Here is a 27,179-nt window from a genome sequence, read left to right on the forward strand (position 1 = left end):
TATATTTTTACTCCAAAATCATCACTCATGAATTATTTAACAACCATTTGATCAAATATGCCCAAATTCAAAGAATTCGAAAAATCCGAAAATAAAGAAAAACTTCCATGAGTGAGATTTCATCAACAAAACAACTATGATTTACAAGGAAACGCATAACCATGGGCTCTGATACCAATTGTTGAAACAATAACAAACTTTATGCTCTTAATCGTGCATTCCAAGCAAACACATATTTTAGGTAATTTCGAAATTTACCATGATCTCCCATGAATCCGACCTTGGAAGCTTGTTATGGAGCTTTACCGAGTTGTTACAAGCTTGATCTAGCTTCTGAATTCAGTTTCCCTTGCGTCAGCTCAAGGATCGGCTTGCTTCAAAATTTACTGTACATACACACTCGGGAGACGAGAGGGAGAGGGAGAGAGAGAGAGAGGTGCACTGCACACATGTCACTGATTTCTTGAACAGTAAATTTTTAATGGGCTGAAGTTACTTAAATACAGTGGTTGAGTACAGGGACCCCTCATGTGTTAGTACAAAATTGCCCATCCCATTATGGGCTAAAATAACACAATTAAGAATATACTTGTCCATAATATACTACTGTACAGGGTATGTTAAGATTAGACTCATTAACTCCATATTTGATCACTTAATAAATGAGTCTGTCAAAATTGGTCGACAATATTTGACCTTAGTCACGTATTAATTCGGTAAAATATAAAAAATAATTAGAATAATTTTTGTCAGTCCACATAATGTGAGAAATAAATTTAACAGTTATATGATGGGTTGTTTATGGTATGTGGTTTTGGTTCTATTCTCTTTGCATATGTCCCAATAAGATAGAAATAACTGAAAATGTATGGATCATTTTTTGCATCAACTAAATGGAATGGTATTAAAGGCTTGTGGCCAATAAGGTTTTCCACTTACAATGCATTTAATAGTATCCTGGTGATTAGTTTTGTCAAATCATCAATAGTGGTTACGATGACTAATGAAGTTGAGCTATGCCAAACTGAAATAGAGCGCTTTTGTTCTGCAGAATCAACTTTGTTTTGCCAGAATGCTACTCATGATCAATTTCTACAAGTATGTTTCTGTTCTTTTTTTATTTTTTATTTTTCTGTATATATTCAAATCCTTATATTCTTCCTTGTAAATTGACTTGAACAACGTGAATTTATTTGAGTTTAGACATGTTTACCATATAGCCAGAGATTTTTCTCTCTATGATTTCCCTATGTGATTATGGGCATGAGTGTTCAATTCTGTTGTAACTATGATTATACGGTCTTTTATGAGAAATAGCTGTTAATAACGAGACTTTTTCAGTTGGTAAAAATGAATTGAAAAACTGAAACTTCTGTGAGCTGCATTATTAATGTTTAAAATGAATGGTAAATAAAAATAAATAAATGGTAGTGACAATAGTGAATGTGAATGTGGCTTTAGTTATTTTTATAGATGATAATAATGATCATGACAATTGTATCCTGGTAGTGATTATATAGTGATATAGGTGGTGGCAGTGCTGATCAGAAGATTTTTTTTTTCTTTTTTTTGGAATTTGGGTGGAGATTATTGATGTTGCAGCCATGCTACAAATCTGGTAATATATATGTTAAAGCAGTTCTAATCTTCTCTAGTTGATGAGCATGGAAATTTGTAGAAGTATGCGTCTTTTTCACTACAATTATATCATTTATCATTTGTTACTTCGACTCTACTATTGTTTCTGTCAGTGTTATTTTGTTACTATTCTTTTAATGTTTATCATATTGCCATTCAGGGAAAGAGAAAAAAAAAATGCAATTATTGTTGCTACAAAGTCATTCCTTTGAAACACACATATGGTTTCATTTGCCTGTTTCATTGCTGGTATTTCGACTTGCTTTGTGAAAAATGAGTTATATAGTTATGTAATAGGCATACATTTTGTTCTAATAGATGATAACAAGTATCTTATTCAAATGCACTGGCTGATCAAACTACGATGGCAGGTTACCTCAAGCTCTATAAGATTTGTCAGTTCTACCTCTTGGAAGCCGCAAAATGATTGGAAAGCTCCATTCTAGTATTCAATAAATGTTGCAAGCAGAAATGCTTCTCAGGTTTACTTCCTACACTATTCAATAAAAAATCTTCTGGGATTACCAATAAATAACATATTGCCTGTCTAGAAAAGAAATTGGTTGTTCTCTCTGTTAGGCTTTTAGTTGTATATCACAATTTTCCTTTTTGGTTCGCTTGTAAGCGCATTATGTTCGCCTGTTATTCACCATCTCTGTTGTTGCATTTCCAAGTTTGCTACAAGTAAAATAATATTCCTAAACTTTATAAATTCATCTCTGATTAGGAATTCTCGAGCTTCTTGTCCTCCACTTTGCAAGCTGCTACATCAAACACTTTAGTATCAAGAAACAAATGATCAATCCAAATTTATCACATCCATTAGTTGTTTCATGTCAAATCATTTTAATTTTGCAAAATTCATATTTCATCCATTTTCAATGTGATATAAAGTATATCACACGATAAATTCAGCATAAAAAATTATAATTTGTTCATAATCGGCACTGAATCATGTTGAGCAAGTTAGGAAATATGACATTTGAATGTCGATGATCTTTTGTTTGGGAAAGTAATCAATACAGAATGGTATTCTTCTGTCATATGTCATATCCTTGGAACTTTTATTATTAAGAGAATGATGATGAAATGTACTGCATGACTGGGATTCTGTTTGGAAAACTTTCTATCTCTATTTCAGAGGAACTTTGAAATCATAAGTTGCCTAAGCTCTCTTAGAAAGCTCAAATGGTGATTTGTGGATATATTCAGCTTTCTTTTTATGTTGAACTCTACTGGCAGATTACGAGTTGACAATAGACAACATATGTTGTATCAAGTTTGTTATCTCAACATCACTTTGTTTTTTTATCTCTTAGTTTGAATGTTTTTGAACTTTTGTTACGTTTGATTTATACTCATAGCCTTGGGATTTTATGTAGTTTTCACTGTAATTTTAGGAACTTTGGATTTTCTGTTTTCATCCAAGACCTGTATTTTATATTGGATCATTATCAATGGAAAGTGTGAGTAATTCTCCACCAAAACATTATCTGATATGTTTACTGGAACATCTCATTGTTCAAGTAAACCCCATAAATTAAATGGATATATTCTTTTGGTACTCTCTGACTGCTGAAGACAAAAATGCAATAGGTGCATTTGTGCATATGTTCGGCGTTAACTTCCAATTTGACATATTTTAATTTTAATTGCCGATAAAACGATAGCTGCTTTTTTGACAGGTTTTACTGGCAACTGGGGATGGGTATTTATATTATTTAGAATTTGGTGATGGAACCTTGACAGAAAAGGTGCAAACAAAGCTGGCTAATCATATCTCATGCCTTGACGTTAGTCCAACTGGTGAATATCCCGATTATAGTCACGGAGCAGCAGTTGGATTGTGGAATGGAAGTGTTATGATATTATCACTTCCTGAACTGGCTCCCATCAGTGAGCAGAATTTGGGAACTGGGGACTGGACAGCAGCCATTAATTCTGTTCTTATGTGTGACTTACAAGGGGTATACTTTGCTAGAGCTTTCAATTTATATTTTGGGTTTTTCTCTGTTGGTTCCTTCACAGATATGTTACCTGTGCCGTGGACTTAGAAATGCTTAGCTTATAAGTTTTCAATTGAATGTGAAAATGAGTGAGATGATGGATGCAGTAAGGAAGTCCCTTGGAAGCAAGCCAGTAACACTCTATACTCTCTTCATCAAGAAAAATAAATGTGTAATTGCTGCATCAAACATGTCTAACTGTGGTGTATTGCACTTACAACAAGCTTGATATAAAAGGAAATTTGGAAGCTAGTCATACCAGCCCTTTTGGCTCTTCTTCTTTTCCATACCATACAGGTATCCATCCTTTAGTTCTTCATTTATTGAATGAGAGTTAAAATAAATCATTATATGGCATTAATCTATTGTTCTTTGGACCTATAGGCTGGCAATTGCAAAGGAAGATGTGACTATTATTGGCACAGTTCATGATAAGACTTGCATCTCCTTCAAGCCACTTGAGAACCGTGCTTGTTGTATCTGCCACCAGAGAGAGTCTCAGACTTTTGCCATTATATCAACATCTTGAGAAACTGCCATACAAGTTATTCAATTGTTAAATTGTTGTGCGCGGAATGCGGAATCAAGCGTACCAAATAATTACAGAAAAATAAAAGATACAAGAATTACGTGGTTCGACAATATGTCTACGTCCACGAGAGCAAGAGAAATAATTGTATTATTAACAATTATTTGAGTACAAATTTGAGTAACGAAATCTCATTTTCCTAGAACCCAAATACACCAAATACTCTCACACACACTCTCCAATTGCTCACACTCTCATAAATCTCAAAAGCTTAGAAACTTATAAGCTTAACAATTTTGGGATGTTCTCAAGTTTTCGGAATGTCATTTGCTCTCTGAATGAAGCTTTATTTATAGTTGAGCTTCACTGCAAAAAGTCTTAAAGTAGTTGGCAAAAGTCTTGCAATTTGCAATTTGGTGTCAACTTTGAAAAACAAAAGCAATGCATGTGGCTCACTTTTCTTTTTCAACCAATTTGAAAAAACTCACCAAAAATCTTTGACTTTTCAATAATTCTCCACCTCGGCGAAAAATTATCCAAATCTGAGCCGACTACCAATCAATCATCATCCCCAAAGTGGCTGCATCTTTGTGACTGCCTACATACCCAAAATTTAGGATCAAGCCAACCATAGTTCAAAATTCCTTAAGGACATAACTTAACATAATCAAATGATTTGAATTAGTTTCAAGCAATGTTGAAACTTAATTCCAGAATCTACCTTCGTCAACATATTTGATGGATTATCTTTGGTATCGATCTTTCTCACAACACAACACTGATCTCGATAATCTCTCTCACATAATGATATTTCACATCTACGTGCTTCGTCCGAGCGTGATATGTTTGATTCTTCGCAAGGAATATTGCACTTTGATTATCACAGAAGACCACAATGTTCTCCTGGATTACTCCCAAATCACCTAACAAGCCCTTTAACTAGATAGCTACTTTTACAGCTTCAGTTGCTGCTATATACTCTGCTTCCGTAGTGGACAGAGCAATTGTCAATTGTAGAATCGACCTTTAGCTAACTGGACCTCCACCCAATATGAATACGTAGCCCGTTGTTGATCTTCGCTTGTCAAGATCTCCAGCGAAATCAGAATCACAATACCCAACACATTGTTGACCACAATCCTTCTTGAACAATAATCCAATATCAATTGTCCCATACAGATATCGGAGAATCCACTTTACCGCAAGCCAGTGATTTTTACCCGGATTGTGCATGTATCGACTAATCATGCTCACTGCTTGAGATATATCGGGCCTTGTGCATATACCATAGCATACATAAGACTACCCGCAGCATTAGCATATGGAACACGAGCCATGTAATCGCGCTCATTTTGAGATCTAAGCTATGAAGAAGAGCTTAATTTGAAATGAGGAGCTAAATGTGTACATACCAGTTTAGTTTTGTCATTCATACCGAATCTTTCTAGCACTTTCTTCAAATAAAAATTTTGAGTCAACCATACGCTCGCATTCTTCTTGTCTTTCTGAATCTTCATCCCAAGTATTCTCTGTGCATCACCTAAGTCTTTCATCTCGAACTCAGAAGCCAGCTGCTTTTTTAATCTTTCGATCTCATCTCTATTCTTCGAAGCTATAAGCATATCGTCAACATAGAGTAACAAATAGATGAAAGCTCCATCTAGTAGTCTTCTAAAGTAAACACAATGATCGTGTTCACTTCTGGTGAATTTCTGCCCTTGTATAAATTGATCAAATCTTTTGTACCACTGCCTTGGCGATTGCTTCAGTCCGTACAAAGATATAATCAACCTACACATATGATTCTCCTTTCCAGCAACTCTGAAACTACAAGGCTGAATCATATAGATTTCCTCCTCTAAATTTCTATATAAGAACGTCGTCTTAACATCCAATTGAGTCAACTCTAACTCATATTCTGCAACTAAAGCAAGTAGGATACGAATGAAAGTATGTTTTACAACTGGAGAGAAAACTTCATTATAGTCAATACCTTCCTTTTGAGCAAAACCTTTTGCCACGAGCCTTGCCTTGTATCGAAAAGTTGTTTGATTCGGAGATCCTTGCTTTTTGGTGTAGACCCATTTATTGCCAATAGCCCTTTTCCCCTTTGGTAACTTTACAAGTTCTCAAGTCTGGTTTTGATAGAGAAATTTCATCTCTTCCTCCATCGCTAACTTCCAATGATCACTTTCACTGTTGCGTAATGCTTCACCGAAAGTGTTGGGGATGTCATCATCAATAACTGGAAGTGCATAGGCTACCACCATATTTTTAGTAAGCCATCCGAGTTTCTTTATCTCTCTTCTTGGCCTTTTTGTTGCTGTAAAATCATCATTATCTATATCATCAATTGTTTCTTTATTTTGTGGGACATCAGAAGAAACAATATATTCTTCAACTCTATGCGTCACCTCCATAGTTGAACCATTCTTTGATGTAGAACTAACTAGTATATATGGAGTTACATCAAACTCCACCTGCTACAGTACCTTTTTGATCTTGTTATCCACCTGCTGATAACTTGAAGCTTTCATCATTGAAGCTTCATCAAATGTGACATCTCTGCTACACATAAAATTTTTGTCTTTGAGATCTTAAAGCTTGAATCCCTTTACTCCACCTTTGAATCCCACAAAGATAGTTTTTCTAGCATAAGGATCCAGTTTACCATCTTTGACATGATAATAAGCTGGACACCCGAATATACGAAGGGAATTATAGTCTTGTACATGCTTTCCAGACCACATTTTCATAGGAATTTTACCTCTAATTGCAGCAGAAGGCAATCGGTTTATTAAGTGACTTGCGTAACTCACAGCTTCAGCCCAAAACTTTTTATGTAAACCAGCATTAGATAATATACATCGTACCTTCTCCAGTAAAGTACGATTTATACACTCAACCACACCGTTCTGTTGCGGAGTATGTCTCACCATGAAATATCTTTTAATACCCTCGTTCTGGCATACTTGCAAGAATAGATCAGAAGTATATTCACCCTCATTATCATATCGTAATACTTTGATCTTTCTGACAGTTTGAGCCTCCCCTAATTTCTTCCATTTCACGAAAATCTCTAGAACCCCATCCTTTGCTCTCATGGTGTACACCCACACACGTCTAGAGAAATCATCAACAAATGTAACAAAATAATGACTTCCACCAATTGATGCAGTCTTGGTTGGTCCTCATACATCACTATGAACATATTCAAGGATCTCACAAGTATTGTGATTAGTTGTACCAAACTTGACCCTTGTTTTCTGGTCTACTACACAATGCTCACATAAATTTAATTTACAGGTTTTGGTACATTTTAAGAGTTCATACCTCATTAGAGTTTGCAAAGACTTCTCTCCAGCATGTCCTAGTTGTACATGACATAACTTAGTGGTGTCACTGTGCGCCTCAACAACATTTACTTCATCAGTTGTACCTTCCTTCAAATAGTACAAATTGTAACAGCGAGCCCCTTATAGAATCACCATGGCCCCATGTGTAAATTTTATTGCGTCATCTTCAATGGTAACCTTGTAGCCTTTAGCTTCTAAAGCACCTACAAAAATTAGATTTTTCTTTAAAGCTGGAACAAATCTAACCTCTTTGAGTTCTCTGATCATTCCATCAAACATTTTGAGTCGAATTGTTCATATCCCCATTGTGCGACAAGGTTGATCATTCCCCATCACAACTACACCGGATTCCAGATTACGAAAATTCGTAAATCATTCCTTAATAGGACACAAATGATAGGTTGCTCCAGCATCAAGTATCCACTCGTTTGAACTAGCCACGTATACTGCATGAGTAATACTTAGTGAATAATTAGAGTCTTTATCTTTCCGTGCCATGTTTGCTGCTGCTGGTTTCTTCCCATCTCTCTTTTGAGCCTTTGGACAATCTTTCCTCCAATGGCCATTTTCATGACAAAATGCACACTCATCTCGAGCTATATTTCTGCTTCTCAATTTGAATCGAGAATTCTTTCCACTACGCTTATTCTTTTTCTCCATCGCCTAATCTCTATTCACCAAAGCTTCAGACGATGCTCGTTCAGAATTTTTATCATTATTCCGAATCTCCAAGTTAGTCAATGCTGTGCAAACATCTTTGAAGATGATCACACTCTTCCCATATATCAAGGTAGTCACAAAATGGCTATATTCCTCTAGTAGTGAGTGTAACAGAATCATAGCCTTAACTTCCTCCTTAATATCTTCATCAATATTCTTCAAATCAGCAAGTAACTTTTCAAATCTTGAGACATGATCGTGCATTGCTACCTCAATCTTCTTTGAAAGCCATATACTTGGCTCATTGCACGAAGGCAGTTTTCAGGACTTTTCAGCAAGTATTTCTCCTCCAATGTACGCCACAAAGTCATCGCACACTCCTCATCTTTCACCAAGTATTTCACCTCATTGGTCAAACAAGATTTGATCTTACCACAGGCTTTCTCATTCATACAATCCTAAATTTCTTCATCATACAAGTGTCTTTTATTTTTCAGAACAACATCGAGATCGATTTGAATAAGGGCATCCATAACTTCGCGCCTCCACATGCCGAAGTTGATTTTCCCATCAAACTTTTCAACATCGATCTTCTAGCCTCTTATAACATGTGTTGAATAGCGGTTTGACAAATCTCACATCCCACTTGAAGTGTCTCCTAAAATAGTCTCGGTAGATTTCTCCCTAATTCTGGAAGTTTCACCTTCTACCATTTTCTCAACGAACTATTTCCACTCGAAAAACTGCCTTTATTATGTTAATTTCGCGTGAATAAATGCACCAGGAAAGTTTTCAGGAGACTGGACGGGAACTCGGTCCCAATTAAAAACCAGAATCCTTAAACTCTTATTGCCTTGTTGATAGAACTTTCCTAGACATGCAAAAATACACACTACTTACAATAAACTGTCTCCCAAGTACAAATGGCCTTCTCCACCATATTCGTGAACAGTACCGTATATGAGAATAGTATCGTATACGTGAACAATGTCTATCCCCCAAGTACGAATCGTCGGCTCTGATACCACTTGTTGTGCGCGAAATGCAGAATCAAGCGTACCAAAAATTACACAAAAATAAAGGATACAAGAATTACATGGTTCGGCAATATGCCTACGTCTACGGGAGCAAAAGAAAAATAATTGTATTTTGAGTACAAATTTGAGTAAAGAAATCTCACTTTTCCAGAACCCAAATACACCAAACACTCTCACACACACTCTCCAATTGCTCACACTCTTAGAAATCTCAAAAGCTTAGAAACCTATAAGCTTAACAATTTTGGGATGTTCTTAAGTTTTCAGAATGTCATTTGCTCTCTGAATGAAGCTCTATTTATAGTTGAGCTTCATTGTAAAAAGTCTTAAAATAGTTGGCAAGAGTCTTGGCAAAAGGCTTGCAATTTGGTGCCGACTTTGAAAAACAAAAGCAATGCATGTGGCTCACTTTTCCTTTTCAACCAATTTGAAAAAACTCACCAAAAATCTTTGATTTTTCAACACAAATGACCAAACATTTGAGGCCACATCAGTTCATGAGCTTTATGAGTTTGAGAATGGTAGCCCCTTTACTTTTTGTTCCTTCCACTGCTGATAGTAATATTTATTACTGCATCGGGACTGCATATGTACTAAGGGAAAATGAGCCAACCAAGGTAAAAATGCATTTCCCTTTTCTTCTATATGAGAATTTGAGATGGTTGATATTACTTCTTTCTCATTTGGGTTTTCTTGTTTTTTATCTATTAACAACTGCAGGGAAGGATGTTGGTTTTCACTGTTAGTGGCAGAGAAGGAAACCACTGAAGCTGTGTACTCATTGAATGCCTTCAATGGTAAATTGTTGGCCTCAATCAATAGTAAAGATCCATTTGTACTCTCAGATGCTCCAAGATGATGGTGCCATTACTTGGAATTCGAAAGTGGGCATAATAGTCATGTGCGTGCCCTCTGTGTATAGACTCAAGGGGATTTAACTGTTGTCGGCGATCCAATGAAGCAAATTCCCTCATTTATCTACAAGGTATATTATTATTCTCAATTAACATTGCATTAGCCAACATCAATGTAACGCCACAAATTTCCATAACATTAAATTATGGAAATTGGGCTTTCATTAGGAATCATGCGTGGCCTATAACCCTTATTAAAAAGGGATATTAAATTATAAATAAGGGTTATTTATGAGATAATTTTAGAAAATGATTATTTTTCCAAATTCAATAGGGTTACTTAAGACTCCCTATAAATTCATATTTGTCCCCTTCCATAACCCTAAATCCACGACGTTTCTTCTTCTTCTCTGCTGCTCATAACGCTCTTACCCAAACCCTAGGATTCAAACCTCTGTTTAAGAGAGAATCAAAGCGATTGGTAAGTTTATTCTTCCTATTCTCAACAAATTTCCAATCACTCTATCTATGGTTTATATTGGCATAATTTAGGCTTTGTTTAGGGTTTTGATTTATTATGAGTTTAGTTAATCAATCTTGTACGTATTAAGCACACAAGATAATTCTGGACAGCATGAGTATCTCGAATTTAAACCTATATTTTCTGAATGAGCTTTCTTATGAAATTTATATATCTGGAAACTAGACATATAGTGCTTCTTGAATAAATTTTATTTCATTAAATTCGACTTCGTTTTCAATTTTATATCTATTTTCGAAATAGAAACCACTGCACTGGAAAACGGCGATTCCAGCATTGCGATCGGATTCACAAGATTATTTGTACCAACACATGAACTCAAAAAATTCTGAAATTTTATATGGAAGTTAATATATGTGTCTAATACTCCCAGTTTTAATTTCATAATTTTATTATTAGTATTTTATTTTATAAAAATCTCAGAACCCGTTCGGTTTAGGTTATGTGAAAACAATTTCGAATTTGTCGAGAAATAAATAATTTTGAAAATGTTTTTGATACCGGATCCTCTTGAAAATTTTACATGGGGTACTAATGGATGTCCAGAATAGTTTCATAGAATATTATGTCATTCTGAGTTTTAGATGAAGAGTTAAAATTCTGAGAATCAGACATGTACGAGTATGAATTAGAAAAACCAGGTTCTTAGAATAAGTTATTAATTGTCATATCTTAGTATTTGTTTAAGGTGTTGGAGGTGATTGAGCCTCTTAGAGGCATAGAGGTGTGTTAGATTTGGGGTGTGTTACAATCAAATACTAATAACCAAGATTACACTTGTTTAATTTTTCTCCACTTGACAAAAGGAAAAAAACTTATGTGCTTTTTGCGATAATGACAAACTCATTAGCGTTTACTAGAATTCTCTCTGTGTGATCTAATAGTTATTTTTTTCCTTCTTAATCAGCTAGTAATGTTCATTTGCTGCAACACGAGGAAACAGCTATAAGGCAGCAAGCTTGTGACGAGAATGCAAAATGGATTTCAGCTGTTGCAATTCTTGATGAGGGCGTTTATTTGGGTTTTGAGAATAATTTTAATCTCTTCATCGATCGTTAAGAGCAATATTGAGGAGCTAGGCCGTGTTAGGGTGGTTGGCAAATATCTCCTTGAAGACTGTCAATAGAATTTTTTATGTTTCCTTTGGCAATCCTAAATTAGATTCTGATATTGGTCAGATTCCGGTCTTGATTTTTGGCACTATTAATAGTGCTATTGTTGCTGTCACTTCCTTTCATCATAAGCAATAACATGTGTTAGAAAAAACTTCAAGCAAACTTAAGGGAGAAGACTGAAGGATCGGGAAGTTTAAATCATGAGCAGTGAAGGTTCTATAATGATGAGGAGAGGATGGCAAGTGCAAAAGAATTCATAGATGGTAATCTAATTGAGTCATTTGTCGATCTTAGCAGTACTTTAATGCAAGAAATTTCCGTAGCTGTTGATGTTTCTGTGGAGTAGCTTGTGAAGTTAGTTGAGGGATTTAAAGGGTTACATTGATATCAATTACATGTCAATGTAACTCTTTTAAGTTCCTCAACTAGCTTCACAAGCTTCTCGACAAAAACATGAACAGCTGTGGAAATTTCTTGCGTTAAAGTATTGCCAAAATCAATAAATGGCTCAATTAAATCGCCGTCTATAAATTCTTTTGCACTTGTCATCCTCTCCTCATCATGAAATAACCTCCACTGCTCATGATTTAAACTTCTCAGGCCTTCAGTTTTCTTCCTTAAGTTTGCTTGAAATTTCTCTAGCATATGGTATTGCTTATAATATAGGGAAACATCAATAATAATAGCACCATTAACAGTGCCAAAAGTTAGGATTGGATTCTTACCCTTATCAGAATTTAACATGGGATTGTTAAGGGAACCATGATGTATCTTATTGACAAAGTCTCTAAGACGGTATTTGCCAGCCAGCTCAAGACGGTTTGGTTCCTCAATATTCCCTCTAAACGGTAGAGAGGCTAAAGTTGTTGCTAGCAACCCACTACTTCGTAGCCTGATAAAAGTGTACACCATCCCAACTTATTGAAGTAATCCTTTAAAAGGTGTTCTGAGCGAGTTATTTCTGTTCCACGGCCGTTTTCCTTTGAATCAAAATTAACTCCAGCAGAGTTCTTAAGTGAACTTTTTTTTGTGGCGAACAATTAGTTAGTTAGTTTATCCGAATCAAAATAAAATCAAATCCGAAGAATGGATTTTTCTTTGGTGACATAAAAACATCAACAATAATTTTTTTTTTAGTATTTGACCACGAGGTATCCTAGGGAGGGCCCCAACTATGGGAGGCACCTTTAAGCCCGTACCACAACCTAGACTAGAAGTCCCCGTTCGAACCGAGAGGCACAGGTTCTCCCAACAAAGGCGACTTCCCTGCGACTCGAACTGGGGAGCAAACCCAATCAAGCCACTTAATGGGACTCCATTGCCAGTGGAGCTAACACTTTGTTGGTAAACATCAACAATAATAGCACCATTAACAGTGGCAAAAATTAGGGTTGAAATCTTACCCTTATTAGAATTTAACATGGGATTGTTAAGGGAACCATGATGAATCCTATTGACAAAGTCTCTAAGACGGTATTTGCTAGCCATCTCATGACGGTTTGGTTTCTCAATAATCCCTCTAAACGGTAGAGAGGCTAAAGTTGTTGTTAGCAACCACTACTTCGTATCCTGATAAAAGTATACACCATCCCAACTTATTGATTCTGAAGGCTATTTACAAGGAGCCCCTTACACTACATGTTTTTAATGGTTGCCTTTTTTCCACATCCCATGTAGGTTGTGTTATCATAAAGCCCACAGCAGAACTTGAATGGATTAACATATTCTGTATAAACGATACAAGAATGTGATTCATGTTTAGGCAGCATGCACAAATGTATCGTAACAAACTAACACTGTCATTGTGAATCAACCAGAAGCAACCGAGAAGGAAACAATCACTTAATTATTTCGCATCGCTGGTAAATTCATATGTTGCAGCGTAGACATCAACGCACGTCATTGCTGCTACTGGGAGTTCCGCTCTCAGTTTCATGTTTTTCGATTTTATGCAACCCATGTTCATCAAGAATGACTTGTTTTGGACTATGATTATAGAAAATGGGAAGCAAACAATATGCCTGTGTTGTATATCCAAAATGCCGCCCCTCCTTGATGATATAGATTCTAAAAGTGTTATTGACCAGTATGATCAAGTCAGAAATTTGTTAGTCCTTGATAACTTCTGTAAATAATATTGCTCCTCACTTGAGTGCCTGAAGCTCATCAGCTAATGATGTCTGGTAATTTTGCAAGAAGTTGATAAAAACTCATCGTTATAAATCCTACAGCAAGATCAACTTGTCCAATATCAAATGGGCAAAGAGCCTCCGCAAAGTCTTCCCGTATTGGCAGCTTGTCTCTATCTGAGTTAATCTTAGCTGAGAGCATAAAAAAGATCCAAAATTATGTTAAGAAATATCGAGTCCTGGGGGGCACCTTTACCAATGCTAAAGATTCTAGTATAACCTGCATCATAAAGACGTTTGCTGCGTGCTTTGAATTGATGAAATCTCAATCTGCACATCAAGAGAGAAAGGACTGCCTCCAAGATCAACGAAGGACTCGTTTGGCCTTCTAATGGCTGACCTCCTGTGGCAAAATTAGCGCCATGTCGAAGTTTTGCTCCTGGTGAATTCAGCTGCATAACACAGAGTCCAAAATGATTGAAACTTGTAGATGAGATTTTCATGCTTATACGCTAAACAGGATAAATGAAATGCTAAGAATGAGTATAAACGTAGGTAGTCTATAATCGGATGGCCATCGCAAGCTCTATCAGCTGCATTTGATGCTGGAAATGGCGTAAATGCAGCTGATGAACTGCCAGTGTCCGAATTGGAGTCACCAAAATTGTAAATCGCTGGAAATTCACAAGGTAGCAGAGTATCACCCTGACACTTAATCCCCACGAGAATAGAATAGCCCCAGCAAACAAAGCTCTCCAACACTTGATTTTCACTTCAATTCAGCTGCTGATGATTCTGGTAACTTACATATAAACCCAGAAAACTTTATTTAGCATAAAATTGTACAAATTTTGTGTGTGTGCAGACAAAGCAGACACCAATGTTTCATTGTGGAATTCTTGATCTAATTAGGACCACTCTTACTTTCATATGCTATATTTCATTAAATCAAGTCGTTGATAGACAAAGATATGAAAAACAAAGAGGGAATCAGAATTCCTGATTGTGTTACACTTTTTTTGTAATTTGATATCCCTGCAGCAGACTGCATACACATGAGCAACATTATACTTCATGGTATCTTCAAGACTGAGAAACCATAATCTTCTTAGTCATTTTATTATTATTATTATTATTATTTAGAATAAGGATCTAAATAGGATTCTCAAATTGATTCTGAATTAACTAATCTGATTATCCGGATGCAGATTATGAGTAAAATAAATAAGCTGTATATATTCGACCAAGAGGAACTTAATGATTATAATAATGAATTAGATAGAAATATATGATCAATTTTCATTTTGTGTTTACAAATTAATTTGGCTTATTAATAATTAAATTCCTTTATATCGTTATAAAGAAAAATGCTAATTAATTACAATATTTTGGAGAACGCAACTATCTAGGGGCATTATGCGTTTATGACTCGAGAGAGTCCTTTAAAGCTAACTATTTATAGGGATTTTGGTTGCATGGATTGGTTCGTTTGGTTAGACTAATCCTTATTCCCAGCAAATTTTCAGGAATTTTCGAATGCTGAAACATCTTACAGGGAAGCAGATAAATTGCACCCACAATAAAACAACACAAGGATTTGAAGCAGATGGGATCTGCCGGACAGCATCTATAGGTTGCAGTTTCCAGCATTAGAAAAAATAAACACCACAGCCTGGGAGCTACCATAATTCCTATAATGCCAATCCAACACATAATCAGCAAGTGGAAAACAGAAGCTCCTGGTGTGCTTGCCCAACAACAGTTATATTTGAAAAAGTGTGTATGGCTGATGAGAAATGAGTTGGAGCTTGTGCTTGACTGCATTTAGCTCTTTCAGTTCCAATATAAGAGACAAGCATATTGGCACAGAAGGCAGGCTACACACTTTGCTAGCTGAGCACTCATTCATTCTTTAGAAAATCGAACCAGCATTTGTTCTGGAACATATTTGGGATTTCCTTATAAATACTAATATTAGGCTGCTAGATCCTCAAACTATGGATTTGTGGCACAGTGCAAACCATTCCACATTAGCTAGCCTTCTAAAGAAGCTTATGCTGTCTTTGGATATTTCTTTCAATTGTTCACTTGAAATAAACAGACATGCGAGAATGACTAATAGATATGTATTCTGAAAATTATTATTAGAGAAATAGCAAACACACCAAAGGTTCTGGCTTAAACATAATAAAGATCAAATTCTTGAGGTTGTTCAATTATCAACCTTTAGATCGATTGCACAAAACCATACTCCTGAATCATATAGAGAAAACTTACTGATCTGCTGCGCTCTTGTATCAAAAAAACTTGAAATTTTCACTATGAACTCCCCAAAAATCTCTATCGACCATGTATGACTCTGACAAATACCCTCACTGCCTATGACATGCTTGGGTGATTGGAATTGGCGGGTCTGTCAGTGAACCATAAAGAGTATGATTAGCAACCCACTGATTCGCAGCCTGCGTATAGTGCACACCATCCCAGCTAATAGATTTTGAAGGGTCTTTACAAGAAGCCCCATATACTTCAGTGTTGTTGATGGTTGCCTTGTTTCCACACCACACATGGTCATAGTTCTCATGATACCCACAGCAGACCTTAAATGGATCAGCATAACCTATATAAAGTAAATCAAAAACATATATTTGATCATCCACACAAGAATCTTGATTTTGGTAATAGCACTGCAACAGTAAAAGCTTGAATGCTACATTTTAGCATAAGTACACTGCAGGGACAGTAAAGGAGGATCTTTACAACAAAATATGAAATTTGCACTGTCATTCTTAAACAAAAGCACCCACCAACATATAGTGACATGTCATTGTGACCTTAGACAGATAAGTGAGTGGCAATTACAATTAAGAATGAAATGATTACCTAAAGTTTTTGCATTGCTGATCAATTCATACTTTGTGCCATAAACATCCACATACGTAATTGCAGCCTCCGGGAGCTCTGTCCTTAATTTGATAACTCTTTCTTTAAGCTGCCTGTTGAACTCCACAGCCATGTTATTTTGATCCTTGACGCAGCCATGCTCATCAAGAAAGCCTGGTGGTGGGTTATGATTGTAGAAAAAATTGGTTGGCAAGCAACCAATAGGCCCTGTATTGTGTATCCAAAATGCCCTGCCTCCTTGTTGATATATATTCTGAAATTGAATTATAAAAGTTGGCTCATGACAGCTGTTCTATGCAAGACGCTATTGAAGAAATCAAGTTTTTGATGAAAATCCAACTGTTTGATGAAATGCTCGTGAGACTGTTTTTGGAAGGGGAAGCTGAACTACTCAGTTCAGAAGAGTTGACAGTTGTGTTTCTTCTTCATAAGCGTCAATTTTACTTGTTTGTTCTTCATAAGTGTCAATTTTACTTAAATTGACTGAACGAGTATGATCAAGTAAAAAATTTGTTAGCTTAGGCGAGTGCAATTAAAGATGCCAACTTACTTGATGATATATATTCTGAAAGTGAAATAAACAAGGCTTGTGACAGTTGTTCTATGCAAGACAGTATTGAAGAAATCGAGTGTTGCAAGACAGTATTGAAGAAATCGAGTGTTTGATGAAAATATAATCTATTTGATGAAATGCTCAGTGAGACAGTTTCTGAAAGGGAAAGCTAAACTAAGCTCCAAAGACTTGACAGTTGTGTTTCTTCTTCATAAGTATATAAGTATCAATTTTACTTATCTAACTGACAAAACTATGATCAAGTCAAAAATTTGTTAGCTTAGGCAACTGCAAAGAAAGATGCCAACTTACTTGAACAGCTGAAGCTAACTGATTAACAATGTCAGGTATTGCTGCACGAAGTTGATCAAAACTCATCTTTCTAAATCCAACAGAAAGATCATTTTGTCCAATATCAAACGTGTACAGAGCCTTGGCAAAGTCCTCCTGTCTCGGCAGCTTGTCTCTATCCGAGGCAATCTTGGCTGCGCATCACATTTCACAAAGCGTGTTATATTAATATGCAAACAAATTATCAAAATCATAATGGGCAAGTATCTTTATAAACAGAAAATAATAAACCAACCTTCATCGTAAAGCTCTTTCGTTCGTGCTTTGAATTGGTTAAATTGCGTAATCTGCATACCAAGAAAGAAAGGACTAATTCCATACTCGTATATAGTCTCATTAGGCTTTCCAATGGTTGATCCTCCAGTGGCAAAATTAGCACCATGCCGAAAATTTGTTCCCAGTGAATTCAAATATGCACTCAAGTATGGCAACTTCACACTCTCAGCTGCAAAATGAATGAAATATTGTAAATGGGGGTTTCATGTTCTCCAAAGATAATACTGAAAAATCACAAAAATAAAAGTAAAAATAGAAGTTGTTACCAATGAAGTCTATGATGAGACGACCATCAGAATCTCTACCAGCTGGCTTGTGAAAGAACCCCTCTCCATGTGGAGCTCGAATTGGCTCAAATGCAGCTGAAATGCCACCAGTATCCGAATTTGAGTCCCCAAAATTGTAAATTGCAGGGAACTCACACGGTGGCAATTTATTAGTGACACCACTCACACCCAAGCCGCCCCATGTGAATAGTAAAAACCCAGCAACCAAAGCTCTCCAAAACAACATTGTCACTTATCCACCACTGTTGCCGATTCTGGTCATTTTATCTCTATATATAATAAACCCAGAGACTGTTACAGATAAAAGTAATTAACCCCCCCCCCCCCAACTTTTTTTTTTAACGTCGAGACAAAAAAGATATAAGATATTCATGGTCACTGACAGTAGCTATGTGCTGTGGCCTCAATTAACTTGTTTGATCTGTCTCAAAGCCTTAACTGTCAGATTTTGTTCAAACTTTTGCTCTAATCCACTCCCACTGCCTAGTACAGATTGCATAGGCAACGATTACAACTATCTTTAACGTATTTTGTCTAAATCTAATGAGTCACAACTACATACAGTTTTGTTATGTTGCCGTCAACAATTGTTCTCACAGTCCAGGTTTCGAGACCCTGACATGTGTGACTTTGATGAAACATCCTTAAACTTTAAGTGCATAAAATGATGATTATTGTACCAATATAAATAAATTATAAATTTCTCATTCACGATCATTAAAGCCATGCTTAGGTTCGGCTGTGTAGATTTTGTAAGCAAGTAAGGTTTTGAACTAGAAAAAGAGCCATACAAATCTCATAAAATCGGATGACCATGCGTCGGTGACTACTGATGTGATGAATACTGCGGCTAAAATTAGAGTTGGCAGAAAGTGGGACCAATGTTGTCCGAGAACGGACCGTGCTATTAAATGCATAGGTCGTCATTTCATTGGTGGATGGCAACGAGGCTGGGCACCATTTGATGATGATCTGGTGGCCGAGTACCTTAAAAGTGAAGTCGGTGGGATGTCGATAACAATGCGTGTCTGGTCTCTCTATCTGTGGAATTGTGGACCAAAGAGTTGTCCGTATCTCCGTAATTTGTGTTGACATTGACAATCAATCTTCTACTTTACTGCCACTTTTTATTATACATAAATCAATTGAACTAGACAAAGTATATTTCTTGCAAAGGCGATGATTGGTGAGAAATTTATAAAAATAACCGCAATATTTTTATATTTTTAAATTTAATTTCTCAATTTTTTTATCATAATTAATCAAATGCTAAATTTTTAAACCAAATTACCCTCGCCACTTTCATCAAATTTTCAAACGAAACAATTGCCTACCTACCATCAGATTTGTTCAAAATCGTGTTTTGGTTGCTATAGTAAAAAGACTTACAGCCCAAACTCCTCGATTCTGATTCATCTACAAATTCATCTGACCAGTGTTCAACTTATTTTGTATATCATTTTTGAAGTGTCCGGGTGAGAAACTCCGCTTTCTTGCTTTCGCAAACTAATGACAGTCCTCTTAATCTGCCCAAAAGCGGCAGCAACAATGCCAACATGCTATGCTTTTCTTTTTATGATGGATTCCAGTGAGAAGCTTAAGTGTCGTTTGAAGCGCTAAAAAGCTTGAGTCAAAGTTTCCTAAAACAATCTGATTGTAATAAATATTACCTTTTCTTTCAATTAAGTAAATTCTGTTGCGCATTTCCAGTCAGTTTGTAGCAATTAACTTGAAACATCAATTTATATGACGCAATGGAACCGCCCCAAAGTGCCGACGCAAATATCATCTCTCATTCACATGTATGACTATGAAGCAGACTCTCACTTCCTAGTGCCTACGCCATGACATGCTTGGATGATTGGAATTGGTGGGTCTGTTAATGAACCATTAATTGTACGATTAGCTAGCAACCCACTGATTCGCAACCTGAGAAAAGTGTACACCATCTCACCTTATAGATTCTGAAGGGATTCACAAGGAGCCGCTTACACTTCTGCGTTGTTGATGGTTGCCTTTTTTCCACATCCCATGTACGTTGTGTTGTCATAATACCCACAGCAGAACTTGAATGGATTTAGCATATCCTGTATAAACGACACAATAATATGATTCATGTTTAGGCAGCATCCACAAATGTGTTGTAACAAACTAACAATGTCATCGTGAATCAAGCAGAAGTAACCGAGGAGGAAATGTCTACCTAATTCTTTCGCATCCCTGGTCAATTCATATGTTGCAGCATGTGCATCCGCAAATGTTATCGCTGCTTCTGGGAGCTCTGCTCTCAGTTTGATCACTCTTTGTTTAAGCTGTCTGTTGAACTCTACAGCCATGTCATTTTTCGATTTTATGCAACCATGTTCATCAAGAAAGACTTGTTCTTGGACTACGATTTTGGTGGGGGGGGGGGGGGGGGGGAACTCAATGGCAAGCAACCGATACGCCTTGTGTTGTGTATCCAAAGTGCGCTCCCTCCTTGATGATATTTATTCTGAAAGCGTAATCGGCCAGTGTGATCAAATCGGAAATTTGTTAGTCCAAGATAACTTCTGTAGATAATATTGCTCCTTACTTTAATGGGTGAAGCTTGTCAGCTAATGACGCCTGGTAATTCTGTAAGAAGGTGAAGCTTGTCAGCTAATGATGCCTGGTAATTCTGTAACAAGTTTATCAAAACTCATCGTTACAAATCCTAGAGCAAGATCAATTTGTCGAATATCAAATGCGTGAGTCTTCCTATCTTGGCAGCTTGTCTCTGCCTGAGTTAATCTTAGCTGAGAGCTTAAAAACCATCCAAAATTATTTTAAGAAATATCGAACCCCGAAGGGCACTTTTACACTTGAAGAAATTTGCGGCGTGCTTTGAATTGATTAAATTTCAATCTGCACATCAAGAACGAAAGGACTGCCTCCAAGCTCAATGAAAGACTCATTTGCCACTTGTAGATGAGATTTTCATGTTTATACGTTAAACAGGATAAATGAAATGTTAAGAATGATTCTAAACCCAGGAAATCTATAATGGGACGGCCATCGCGAGCTCTATCAGCTGCATTTGCTGCTGGTAATAGTGTAAATGCAGCTGATGAGCTGCCAGTGTCCGAATTGGAGTAACCAAAACTGTAAATCGCCGGAAATTCACAAGGTAGCAAAGTATCACCACTGACACTTAGTATCCGCGAGAATAGAAAAACACAGCAAATAAAGCTCTCCAGCACTTTATTTTCACTTCGATGCAGCTGTTGGTGATTCTGGTAACTTATATGCCAGGAAACTCTCTTTAGCATAAATATATGAAAAACAAAGAATGCTGATCTAATTAGGGCCACTCTTAAAAGTCATTGATAGACAAAAATTTGAAAAACAAAGAGCGGATCTGAATTCCTGATTTTTTTACACTTTTGCTGTCATTTGATATCACTGCATCAAACTTACACGAGAAACATTATAGCTTATGGTATTTAGACTGAGAAACCATAATCTTCTTAGTCATTTTATTATTCTTGATATTAGAATAAAGGATCAAAATAGGATTCTGTAATTGATTATGAATTAACTAATCAGATAATCCGGATGCAGATTATGAGTAAGATAAATAAGCTGTATAAGTCCGACCAAGAAGAACTTAATAATTATAACAATGAATTAGTACGATCAATTTTCATTTTGACTGTACAAATTAGTTTGGCTTATTAATAATTAAATTCTTTTTTATTGTTATAAAGGAAAATGCGAATTAATTACAATAAATTGAAGAACGCAGCTATCGAGGGGCATTATGAGTTTATGACCCAAGAGAGTCCTTTAAAGCTAGCAGGATTTTGGTAAATATAATGATTTTGGCTGGATGGATTGGTTTGTTTGGTTAGACTAATCCTTATTCCCAGCAAAATTTCAGGAATTTGGAATGCTGAAGCATCCTACAGGCCGGCAGATAAATTGCACCCTCAATAAAACAACACGAGGATTTGAAGCAGATGGGATCTGCTGAACAGCACCTACAGGTTGCAGTATTCAGCAGTAGAAACAATAAACACCAGTGTGGGAGCTACTGTAATTTCTATAATGCCAGTCCCAACACATAATCAGCAAGAGTGGCAAACAGAAGTTCCTGCTGTACCAGCTCAGCGATAGGTATATTTGAAGAAGTTTGGATGGCTGCATTTAGCTCTTTCATTTCCGATATAAGAGATGAGCGTATTGGCACAGACGGCAGGCTACACATTTGGCTAGCTCAGCTCTCATTCATTCTTTTCAAAATCGAACCAGCATTTGTTCTGGAACATATTTGGGATTTTCCATATAAATACTAACACTGGGCTGCTGCAATCCTCAAAATATGGATTTTTTGGCACAATGCAAACCATTAGCTAGCCCTCTAAAGAAGCTTATGCCATCTTTGGATATTTCTTTCAATTGTTCACTTGAAAACAACACAGACATGGGAAAATGACTAATAGATATGCATTTTGAATATTATTATTAGAGAAATAGCAAACACACCAAAGGTTCTGGCTTAAACATATGAAAGATCGAATTCTTTACTCATTCAATTATTAACCTTGAGATCGATTGCACAAAACCATACTCCTGAATCATAAAACTTATTAGTCTGCTGTTCTCTTGTGCTAAAAGTACTTGAAATTTTCACTATGAATTCCCAAAAATCTCTATTGACCATGTATGACTCTGACAGATACCCTCACTGCCTATGACACGCTTGGGTGATTGGAATCGGCGGGTCTGTCAGTGAACCATAAAGAGTATGATTAGCAACCCACTGATTTGCAGCCTGCGTATAGTGCACACCATCCCAGCTAATAGATTTTGAAGGGTCTTTACAAGAAGCCCCATATACTTCAGTGTTGTTGATGGTTGCCTTGTTTCCACACCACACATGGTCATAGTTCTCATGATACCCACAGCAGACCTTAAATGGATCAGCATAACCTATATAAAGTAAATCAAAAACATATATTTGATCATCCACACAAGAATCTTGATTTTGGTAATAGCACTGCAACAGTAAAAGCTTGAATGCTACATTTTAGCATAAGTAACAACAAAATGTGAAATTTACACTTTCATTAAACAAAAGCACCCACCAACATATAGTTGCAATGCATTGTGACTTTAGACAGATAAGTGAGTGACAATTACAATTAGTAATGAAATGATTACCTAAAGTTTTTGCATTGCCGATCAAGTCATACTTTGTAGCATAAACATCCACATATGTGACTGCAGCCTCTGGGAGCTCTGTCCTTAATTTGATTACTCTTTCTTTAAGCTGCCTGTTGAACTCCACAGCCATGTTATTTTGATCCTTGACGCAGCCGTGATCATCAAGATAGCCTGGTGGTGGGTTATGATTGTAGAAAAAATTGGTTGGCAAGCAACCAATAGGCCCTGTATTATGTATCCAAAATGCCCTCCCTCCTTGTTGATATATATTCTGAAATTGAATTATACAAGTTGGCTCATGAAAGCTGTTCTATGCAAGAAGTTATTGAAGAAATCAAGTTTTTGATGAAAATTTAGACTGTTTGATGAAATGCTCGTGAGACAGTTTTTGGAAGGGGAAGCTGAACTACTCAGTTCAGAAGAGTTGGCAGTAGTGTTTGTTCTTCATAAGTCTATAAGTGTCAATTTTACTTAAATTGACACAAGTATGATCAAGTCAAAAACTTGTTAGCGTAGGCAATTGCAATTAAAGATGCCAACTTACTTGAACAGCTGAAGCTAGCTGATTAACAATGTTGGGTAGCGCTACACGAAGTTGATCGAAACTCATCTTTCTAAATCCAACAGAAAGATCATTTTGTCCAATATCAAACGTGTAAAGAGCCTTGGCAAAGTCCTCCTGTCTCGGCAGCTTGTCTCTATCCGAGGCAATCTTGGCTGAGCATCACATTTCACAAAGCGTGTTATAGAATATGCAAACAAATGATCAAAATCATTATGGGCAAATATCTTTATAACCAGAAAATAATAAACCAACCTTCATCGTAAAGCTCTTTCGTTCGTGCTTTGAATTGGTTAAATTGCGTAATCTGCATACCCAGAAAGAAAGGACTAATTCCATACTCGTATATAGTCTCATTAGGCTTTCCAATGGTTGATCCTCCAGTGGCAAAATTAGCACCATGCCGAAAATTCGTTCCAAGTGAATTCAAATATGAACTCAAGTATGGCAATTTCACACTCTCAGCTGCAAAATTAATAAAATTTTGTAAATGGGGTTTCATATTTTTGAAAGAGAGAGAGAGAGAGAGAGAGAGAGAGATTACAAGTTGTTACCAATGAAGTCTATGATGAGACGGCCATCAGAATCTCTACCAGCAGGCTTGTGAAAGAACCCCTCTCCATATGGAACTCGAATTGGCTCAAATGCAGCTGAAATGCCACCGGTATCCGAATTTGAGTCCCCAAAATTGTAAATTGCAGGGAACTCACACGGTGGCAATTTATTAGTGACACTGACACCACTCACACCCAAGCCGCCCCATGTGAATAGTAAAAACCCAGCAACCAAAGCTCTCCAATACAACATTGTCACTTGTCCACCTCTGTTGCCGATTCTGGGCACGTACCGTCTATATATAATAAACCCAGAGACCGTTACGGATAAAAGTAATTAACCCCTTTTTTTTTCTTAACGTCGAGACAAAACAGATATAAGATATTCATGGTCACTGACAGTAGCCATGTGCTGTGGCCTCAATTAACTTGTTTGATCTGCCTCAAAACCTTAACTGTCAGATTGTGTTCACTCTCTTGCACTAATCCACTCTCACTGCCTAGTACAGATTGCATCGGCAACGATAACAATTATCTTTACGTATTTTGTCTAAAAGATTATTATTGTACCAATATAAATAACAAATTATAAATTTCTCATTTATGAATTATGATCATTAAAGTTATGCTTAGGTTCGGCTGTGTAGATTTTATAAACTAGTAAGGATTTGAACTAGAAAAAGAGCTACACAAATCTCATACCATGCGACGGTGACTACTGATGTGATGAATGCTGCGGCTAAGATTAGAGCTGGCAGAAAGTGTGACCAATGTTGTCCAAGAACGGACCGTGCTATTAAATGCATAGGTCGTCATTTCATTAGTGGATGGCTGAGAGGCTGGGCACCATTTGATGATGATATGATGGCTGTAATGAAGTACCTTAAAAGTGAAGTCGGTGTGATGTTGATAATAATGCGCGTCTGGTCTCTCTATATGTGGAATTGTGGACCAAAGAGTTGTCCGTATCTCCGTAATTTGTGTTAAAATTGACCATCAATCTTCTACTTTACTGCCATTTGTTATTATATATTAATCAATTGAACCGGACAAAGTATATTTCTTGGGAAGGCGATGATTGGTAGTCGCTGGTCCGAGGGATTTTCTTTTCTTTTTTTCCCCCTTAGTGCGTGAAATTTACTCCTGGATATCATAAATGGGAGGCGCTAAGTTATGCGTAACTTAGGCGCCTCTCAAGTAACAGTATCACTGATGGAACCGAATATTATTATTGTGAGAGGTCCGTAAATTACACTCAACGTAACTTAGGACCTCTCATTTATGATATCTCCAACAGTATCACTGATGGGACCAAATACTATTGTTGTGAGAGGCGCAAGTTATATTCAACGTAACTTAGCGCCAGCCATCATAAATATTAGAGTGTAGATGAATAATTAATGATTTGATTTATGTTCTCACCACTTTAAATTACTTGCCCAAAATCTACTAACATGTTGAAGACTTGAAGCAACAATTCAACAGTAAATTAGTGATGTAGCAAAATAATAATAATAATAATATACTTGGACTAATGTTTCAAGTGAGAGTGGAGTGGTCTAAGAATAAAAAAAGTTGGATCCAATTAATGTTAGACATTTTGAATTATGTTTTAAATTTTTATTTCAAACAATATAATATTTACTATGTAATTCCTTTTTTTTTATCAGTAATATTTAATTCCTAGAGTGGATAAAGAAATAACATATGAGGTTTTTAAATAAATTTCTGTAATCATTCTTATCAAAATTCATGAGAAGCGTTTTTAAAATTTTAAAAATGTAAATATAGCATAAATTCCTTAGCATCCTTCCTTAAAAGTTTTTTTTTGGGTGTTGGGGGGGGGGGGGGCTAGGGGAGAGAATAAAAGAAAAAAGACAAAATTGTTGCAGATAGTCGAATCATAAATGAGCTTAAAACATCGAATGGAAGTGGATTAGGCCCAACAACTATTAGCGAACAAGGTTGGATAAGGAGTTTAGGTTTGCAACATGGGGTAGAACTTCTGGCACCCCTCTAATATTCTTCTAAAACTCTTTCTCTAGATGAACCCTCCTCCGTAAACGATACTAGTGTATGGATTATTACTATTAGCACCCATTTTCAATGCAATAAAATCTCGTCAATATCATTGTCGACCATTTATAAGAAAAGGACAAAAAAATCCACAAAGTCTGTCATCCCATATATTTTTTTTTAATTAAGTTAAAAGGAATCACAAAGAACCCAAAAAAAAAAATATTATGAAAGATAGAGAGTGTATTTTTAAACTCTAACCACCAACTTAATTATTTCACAGTGCGTTTAACACACTATATTACATGATTTAATACAAATATATTATATTATGTTGTAGTTTAGTAATATTGTGTTATATTAATGATATACAATATTTTGTGCTACATTATATTGTATTTTTTAATCTTATACTTAGATACAATACTACATGGCCATTGCACTACATTGTATTCATTTTTTTTTGGGTGATTAGTTGAAATTATATATTTGAAAAAATATTTAATATTAAGATAACTTTAGAAAATGCTACATTGCCAATGTTAGGTTCGGGCTTTTCTAAATGAGAAGTACTAAGTATCTAGAAAAAGTACTAGAATGAAATAAGACTGAAGCCTTTATGGC

At 36.2% G+C, this 27,179-nt stretch overlaps 4 protein-coding genes across 5 annotated transcripts; all 4 read right to left on the minus strand.

The window, feature by feature from the left end:
* Positions 1-12,123: 12,123 nt before the first annotated feature.
* Positions 12,124-12,648, minus strand: LOC127900256 (DNA damage-binding protein 1-like). The gene has a single exon (XM_052434860.1). It carries the CDS (start codon positions 12,646-12,648, stop codon positions 12,124-12,126), a length of 525 nt encoding a protein of 174 aa, XP_052290820.1.
* Positions 12,649-13,437: 789 nt separating this feature from the next.
* On the minus strand, positions 13,438-14,922 carry LOC102608393 (GDSL esterase/lipase At5g14450-like). Of its 2 annotated transcripts, XR_008052519.1 has the most exons (3): positions 14,570-14,922; positions 14,146-14,317; positions 13,438-14,057 (listed from the first exon to the last, which is right to left on the minus strand). XR_008052519.1 is itself a non-coding variant. In XM_052435433.1 (2 exons), the coding sequence occupies exons 1-2, from the start codon at positions 14,366-14,368 to the stop codon at positions 13,903-13,905; spliced, it is 378 nt and encodes a 125-aa protein (XP_052291393.1). In that variant the 5' UTR covers positions 14,369-14,922; the 3' UTR covers positions 13,438-13,902. The 2 variants fall into 2 exon arrangements, 1 of the variants encoding a protein (XP_052291393.1); XM_052435433.1 differs by having other exon boundaries at positions 14,146-14,922.
* A 1,059-nt stretch (positions 14,923-15,981) lies between these two features.
* LOC102610657 (GDSL esterase/lipase At5g14450-like) lies at positions 15,982-18,524 on the minus strand. Its single transcript, XM_006470151.4, has 5 exons — positions 18,216-18,524; positions 17,909-18,118; positions 17,635-17,807; positions 16,749-17,022; positions 15,982-16,485 (listed from the first exon to the last, which is right to left on the minus strand). Exons 1-5 carry the CDS (start codon positions 18,460-18,462, stop codon positions 16,238-16,240), a joined length of 1,152 nt encoding a protein of 383 aa, XP_006470214.2. The 5' UTR covers positions 18,463-18,524; the 3' UTR covers positions 15,982-16,237.
* Positions 18,525-22,693: 4,169 nt separating this feature from the next.
* LOC102610354 (GDSL esterase/lipase At5g14450) lies at positions 22,694-25,284 on the minus strand. Its single transcript, XM_006470150.4, has 5 exons — positions 24,540-25,284; positions 24,241-24,450; positions 23,968-24,140; positions 23,421-23,694; positions 22,694-23,189 (listed from the first exon to the last, which is right to left on the minus strand). The coding sequence occupies exons 1-5, from the start codon at positions 24,790-24,792 to the stop codon at positions 22,942-22,944; spliced, it is 1,158 nt and encodes a 385-aa protein (XP_006470213.2). The 5' UTR covers positions 24,793-25,284; the 3' UTR covers positions 22,694-22,941.
* Positions 25,285-27,179: the final 1,895 nt, after the last annotated feature.

This window comes from Citrus sinensis, chromosome 2, assembly GCF_022201045.2.
Source record: "Citrus sinensis cultivar Valencia sweet orange chromosome 2, DVS_A1.0, whole genome shotgun sequence".
Taxonomy (NCBI): Eukaryota; Viridiplantae; Streptophyta; class Magnoliopsida; order Sapindales; family Rutaceae; genus Citrus; species Citrus sinensis.

What these genes read in the sequence shown, in the direction of transcription:
- LOC127900256 (XM_052434860.1), bottom strand. Translation starts at nt 12,648, where the DNA reads ATGGTGTACACTTTTATCAGGCTACGAAGTAGTGGGTTGCTAGCAACA.
- LOC102608393 (XM_052435433.1), bottom strand. Translation starts at nt 14,368, where the DNA reads ATGAAAATCTCATCTACAAGTTTCAATCATTTTGGACTCTGTGTTATG. An exon ending in CAAACGTCTTTATGATGCAG is followed by an intron (nt 14,058 to 14,145) that starts GTTATACTAGAA and finishes TTATGCTCTCAG; the next exon opens with CTAAGATTAACTCAGATAGA.
- LOC102610657 (XM_006470151.4), bottom strand. Translation starts at nt 18,462, where the DNA reads ATGTTGTTTTGGAGAGCTTTGGTTGCTGGGTTTTTACTATTCACATGG. An exon ending in AGTTAGCTTCAGCTGTTCAA is followed by an intron (nt 17,023 to 17,634) that starts GTAAGTTGGCAT and finishes ATTCAATTTCAG; the next exon opens with AATATATATCAACAAGGAGG. An exon ending in CAGCAATGCAAAAACTTTAG is followed by an intron (nt 16,486 to 16,748) that starts GTAATCATTTCA and finishes TACTTTATATAG; the next exon opens with GTTATGCTGATCCATTTAAG.
- LOC102610354 (XM_006470150.4), bottom strand. Translation starts at nt 24,792, where the DNA reads ATGTTGTATTGGAGAGCTTTGGTTGCTGGGTTTTTACTATTCACATGG. An exon ending in AGCTAGCTTCAGCTGTTCAA is followed by an intron (nt 23,695 to 23,967) that starts GTAAGTTGGCAT and finishes ATTCAATTTCAG; the next exon opens with AATATATATCAACAAGGAGG. An exon ending in CGGCAATGCAAAAACTTTAG is followed by an intron (nt 23,190 to 23,420) that starts GTAATCATTTCA and finishes TACTTTATATAG; the next exon opens with GTTATGCTGATCCATTTAAG.